Here is a 5,394-nt window from a genome sequence, read left to right as displayed (position 1 = left end):
AGGTGCTATGGGCATAAACAACAGAGGCGCCATGCCCCCTGCTCCTGTGCCAGCTGGTACCCCAGCTCCTCCAGGACCTGCCACTATGATGCCGGATGGAACCTTGGGATTGGTAATTAACTGCAGGGCCTTATAGTAATTCTGAATGGTGGTAGGAGGAGAAAGGGCTTTGCCTTCACACCCCTTAGGCCTACCTCAGTTTTTGTTACAGATATCAGTCTTTAAGACTATTAGTATTAAATGTACCTCAAGATCTTTGTGTTTTTTTTGGTGGCGCCATACCTCAGTAGGTAGGGTGCTGGCTATATAAACTGAGGCTGGCGGGTTTGAACCTGCAACAACAATGACAAGTGCAACAAAAAAATAGCTGGGTGTTGTGGCGGGCGCCTGTAGTCCCAGCTACTTGGGAGGCTGAGGCAGAAGAATCGCTTAAGCCCAAGAGTTTGAGGTTGCTATGAGCTGTGATGCTATGGCACTCTACTGAGGGCAACATAGTGAGACTCTGCCTCCAAAAACAAAAAAAAAGGTCTTTGTCTTTGAGTCTAGAGCAAACTCAGTCTCTAATTATACTTCAGGGGTTAAGCAGATGACCAGCTAGTGCTACTTTGGGTAACAGGTTGTTTTTGGAAGAAAAATCAATGAAATCTATTCATTATCGTATAAAAGGTGAATCCAAATGCTCTGTGGCTCATAACAACCCTGAGGTTGTTTTCGTTCTAGTGTCAAAATGGATAGTACCAAAACTGGATAGGCTTAACATTGCTAAAGAGTGATGGCCTGCCCTTATCCAGATCCCTAATTCAGGAAAAAAGATTTGGTTAAAACTTAGCCAAAGTAGGAATTTAGTACTGTATGTGACATTGCTTAGTCAATAGTGAAGAACATGGATTAAAAAGTTAATAGTAAGATGACTGGGTAAATCCCTAATGCAGAGAACCTTCCTTTCAGGGTTGTCTACTAGAATTCTTGAGACTTGCTCACCTACCTCTAGCATCAGGAGCCTTGAATAGTTGGGTAGAAACTATTGTCGCCAGTGGAGAGACTACAGATGGGTGGGAATCTTAGAATAAATGTTCTTTTATAATATTCTGCTCTTTTTCTCTTTAAGACCCCACCAACAACTGAACGCTTTGGGCAAGCTGCTACAATGGAAGGAATTGGGGCAATTGGTGGAACTCCTCCTGCATTCAACCGTGCAGCTCCTGGAGCTGAATTTGCTCCAAACAAACGTCGCCGATACTAATAAAGTTGCAGTGTCTAGTTTCTTAAAACCCTTTAAAGAAGGACCCTTTTTGGACTAGTCAGAATTCTATCCTGGAAAAGTGTTAGAGATTCCTCCCCAATAGTTAGGTCTACCCTGCCTGTACTATTCTAGGGAGTATGCTGGAGGCAGAGGGCAAGGGAGGGGCCATATTTAACAAATGAGTTCTATGTGGTATATTGTTTAATCAGTTCTATTTGGTGCATTCCTGAAGTCTCAAATGTGATTGTTGAGGGCCTAGGGGAACCATGGCAAAATGGATCCAATTAGAGCCCCATTAATCTTGATCATTCCGTTTTTTGTCCATCCCATTTTGTTTTCTTACCCTTACACCCCCTACCCCAGAGATACTACCACACAACACCACAAAACAGACATCCCCCAATGACCTTAGCCCCATTGCTCCATTCACTTTCAGGTGAGAATTCAGGCAAATGTCCACAGAGGTCACAGACAAACATACGGTTCTGTTATGTCCCATCTATTACCCCTCATGTCTTTAAGGAAGACATTTTCTCTTAGAGATTTTCATTTTAGTCTATCTTTAAAAAAATCTTGTATTAACTTGCCTCCATCCTTGTCTTGGGTAAAGATGACCCAGGAATGACCCTTTTGTGTCTATGATGTTGCTGTTCACAGCTTTTCTTGATAGGCCTAGTACAATCTTGGGAACAGGGTTGCTGTATGCTAAAGGTCTCAACAGTAGCTCTTAGCCTTGCCTATCTTAGGTAGTTATGCTGTGCATTTTTTATTGGTGTACCATGTTTGATTTGTCCTTGATTCTTTAAATTTGGAGTTTTTCTGAGAAATGGAGCAGTAATGCAGCATCAACTTATTAAAATACATTTTAAGCCTTTTAATTTTCTGTGCTGTTTTTGGAGGGAAAAGAAGAGGGGAGTTCTAAGGATATGAGCAGTAGGCTCTATAAGGGTAATCTTCATGACCTTTTGATTAAAGTATTAAACAAACATGGGAAGTTTGTGGGGATGAGATGCATATTATGGCTGAGGTGATTGGCAAGGATCAGTGCTGTTAACACTACATGGAAATAATGAGAATAGAGGAAAGCTATTCCTTTGAAAGGAAGAAAATGGATTCAACTCTAATTGAACTGGGGGGAGGGTCTCAAAATTGGTATTTTTTGCTGAGCAGCTGCTGGTATGTCAGAGGCTTGGAATTGGCATGGTAAATCTAAAACTGTCTCAGCAGTGGTGAGCTGACCTCACCCAAGTTCTAAGCCCTACTCTGCCTGATCCTCCTCCTCTGAGCCTCAGAGCTGAAATGCTCGTGAGCTCTTTCCTATTGGCTGGGAAGACCAATTGAAGTTCCCTTGCCCATGTTAGGAGGTGTACGCCTCCTGAACCAAAGATAGAAACAGCTGGCCCTTCCAGGCAGCTAAAAGCCTCCAGTCTAAGAGGTGTTCCCCACTCAGCAGCCAGACTCCTTGAAATACCCTTTCAGTAATTCTATAAACGCTTCTATGTCTCTACTCTGCCATAACAAAGGCTGTGGGCAGCAGTTTGACCCCAACACCAACCTTCCTGGTAAGTAAATAATCCTGCCCTGGCTAGGGGCTCTGTGTAGGTGTTGGGGGGTGGGTAGCTATCTTTAAGGCAGTCTGTTTAAGGAGCAGGAAAAGAAACTTAATATTCCTGCCCTACTTTATTAAGTCTGGGTGATCTTCAACTTCTGATTTTTTTTCTTTACATCATATGGAAAGAAACCATAAACATATAAAACAAAGAAGTAAGAAGCAATATTTGGTATGGTTTTCTTTCTGATACTTCTGGTATCCACAGATTCCTGTTGCCATCACCCTGGGGTCCCAATCTTCCATGATGCGCTTAAGGTGAGGAGTAAGTGAGGGGGATAGGAAGAACATTTCCTGAAGGAGTTATACCCAAGAATATAAGCTGATTTGGGTCTCTTGTTATTAGGGTTGGTCCTGCTGCCAAAAGCGAACTGTAGATTTCTCTGAGTTTTTAAACATCAAGGTAAATCTTTTACTTCTTGGATTCTGCCTCTAATAGAAGGATACTGCTCCTAATCTTTATTTCCTTATCTGTACTAGGGCTGTACTATGGGACTACACTGTGCTGAGAAGCTTCCTGAGGCCGCTCAAGCTGAGGGCCCTGCTACAAGCAGTTCACTTCAGGAGCAAAAACCTCTGAATGCGATTCCAAAGTCAGCAGAGACCTTGCGCAGGGAGAGGCCCAAGTAAAGAGGAGGAGGCCCCTGGGTTTTTCACATTTTTCATGGAGGTTCCTAGGAGTGATTAATAGATATTGGAATTTGGGAGCTAGGGGACCAGAGATGTGAGGAGGTCCAGGTGTCAAGGTTTGGATGTTGTATATATCCTGTGCCTTAAGAGAAATTTGTGTCTGGAAATAATGTCCTTTACTCTAAGGTGGTATGGGATGATGGACTAGATACTTATAAATCAACAGAATAGACATCCCCTCAGAAATATATACTTAGAGTATAACACGAGGGGAATTATTGAGAATGACTTGATTTCTTTCCTTCTAGGAAAGAGCTTTAAGGTAAGTCTTGCATCAAGAAAAGGATGTAGCTGAGCATTGTGGCGGGCGCCTGTAGTCCCAGCTACTTGGACAGCTGAGGCAAGAGAATTGCTTAAACCCAAAGGCTAGAGATTGCTATGAGTTGTGACTCCACGGCACTCTACTGAGGGCAACAGTGAAGACCTTATCTCAAAAAAAAAAAAAATCCATGTCTGATTAGCCATTCAAAAAAAGAAAGAAAAAGGATGCATATTGGCAGCCAAGAGACTGCAGAGAATAAATTAATTTCGTATCAATAATATGAGCAGCAAACGAAAGTCATTAGGTTCACAATTAGGTAAGGAGGAAGAAGAAATGACATAGTTCTACAGAGAAATGTAGACAGATTTAGAGCAACTGAATAGAAGAGCAAGAAGCACTGGGGATTTCTCCAGGGCTCAGGAATTTGGGCTATCCATAGAGATAAAAATTGGCAATAGGATTGCTACTCAACTTCTCCAACCTTGCCTCACTTTCATTGGATTTCTTCAACTCTATTACCATAGGTGGAAGTGTTAAAGTTGGAAATTATGGTGACTGGGTCAGGACTAAATCAACCACCTATAACCCTTAGGTCAGAGTTGCCTCTGAAGCTGCTGCCACTAAATATATCACAAGCCCTGGAAATGGCATTGGAACAGAAGGAACTAGACCAGGAACCTGGGGCAGGTAGGTGGGTCAGGCCTACAAGACAGGCCTCACGGCTGGAATTTGGTAGAAGTGGCAGTTGGGTGGGGGAATGGATAGGTTCCTGACTCTGTTTCCCTTGCCCAGGACTTGACAGTAGTCTAATCCGAACTGGTTCCAGCTGCCAGAATCCAGGATGTGATGCTGTGAGTGAGAGTTTTGAGGGGCTGAAGCATGTGGCTGAGAGATGACTGGGCATAGATATGCGGCTGAATGGGGTATACCTTAGAATGACCTGATTCTTCTCCTGATTTTCCTTTATCCTTAGGTTTACCAAGGCCCTGAGAGTGATGCTACTCCATGTACCTACCACCCAGGAGCACCTCGATTCCATGAGGGGTGAGGAAGGGGACTGTGGGCTGTGAGATGGGTTTCTCCCAATATTGGCCACAAGATGGGAGTGAGGGGGTTGTATGTGGGGGAATGCAGTTGAATTATCTTCCTACCTCAGGATGAAATCTTGGAGCTGTTGTGGGATCCAGACCCTGGATTTTGGTGCATTCCTGACACAACCAGGATGCAGAGTTGGTAGACATGATTGGGGGAAGCAGGTAAGCCCCAGCTTTCCTGAAATCTTGATTAGAAACCAGTCTTAGAGATAAATTATCCTTGACCTCCTGGCCAAGCTTCCTATATTCTCCCTTTAGTATGAACCAAATAAAATTATGGTCCTTATCCCTCAACATCCCAGAGGCTTTGCAATAAAAAGTAGTATGTTAATCTTTCTGTGAGTCTTTGTCTCTTTTCCACATACACCATCAGAACTCCTCTTGGGTTAAGAGTTTATTCTTTTTTTTTTTTTTTGTAGTTTTTTGTTTGGGGCTGGGTTTGAACCTGCCACCTCTGGTATATAGGGCTGGCACCCTACTCCTTTGAGCCACAGGC

At 43.3% G+C, this 5,394-nt stretch overlaps 2 protein-coding genes across 6 annotated transcripts in view; both read left to right on the top strand.

Moving 5' to 3' along the window:
- Window positions 1-2,121, top strand: part of NONO (non-POU domain containing octamer binding) — a 22,758-nt gene extending 20,637 nt beyond the window's left edge. For 4 of the 5 annotated variants that reach the window (XM_023508045.1, XM_023508046.1, XM_023508047.1 and 1 more), the window contains 2 exons: window positions 3-112; window positions 1,109-1,448. In XM_023508045.1, coding sequence (XP_023363813.1) covers window positions 3-112; window positions 1,109-1,243 — 245 coding nt within the window. In that variant the 3' untranslated portion in view covers window positions 1,244-1,448. Of the gene's footprint in view, window positions 1-2; window positions 113-1,108 lie in introns of all 5 variants that reach the window. The other variant, XM_003801742.2, reaches the window with a different exon arrangement.
- A 499-nt stretch (window positions 2,122-2,620) lies between these two features.
- Window positions 2,621-5,394, top strand: part of ITGB1BP2 (integrin subunit beta 1 binding protein 2) — a 4,224-nt gene continuing 1,450 nt past the window's right edge. The window contains 8 exon segments of the mRNA XM_003801745.3: window positions 2,621-2,805; window positions 3,061-3,110; window positions 3,199-3,255; window positions 3,333-3,478; window positions 4,397-4,491; window positions 4,597-4,655; window positions 4,778-4,848; window positions 4,961-5,177. Coding sequence (XP_003801793.1) covers window positions 2,742-2,805; window positions 3,061-3,110; window positions 3,199-3,255; window positions 3,333-3,478; window positions 4,397-4,491; window positions 4,597-4,655; window positions 4,778-4,848; window positions 4,961-5,177 — 759 coding nt within the window. The 5' untranslated portion in view covers window positions 2,621-2,741.

This window comes from Otolemur garnettii, unplaced genomic scaffold, assembly GCF_000181295.1.
Source record: "Otolemur garnettii isolate 467f Iridium unplaced genomic scaffold, OtoGar3 scaffold00219, whole genome shotgun sequence".
Taxonomy (NCBI): domain Eukaryota; kingdom Metazoa; phylum Chordata; class Mammalia; order Primates; family Galagidae; genus Otolemur; species Otolemur garnettii.
Note: the sequence above shows the minus strand (reverse complement) of the source record. Positions and strands in the feature narration are given on the sequence as shown.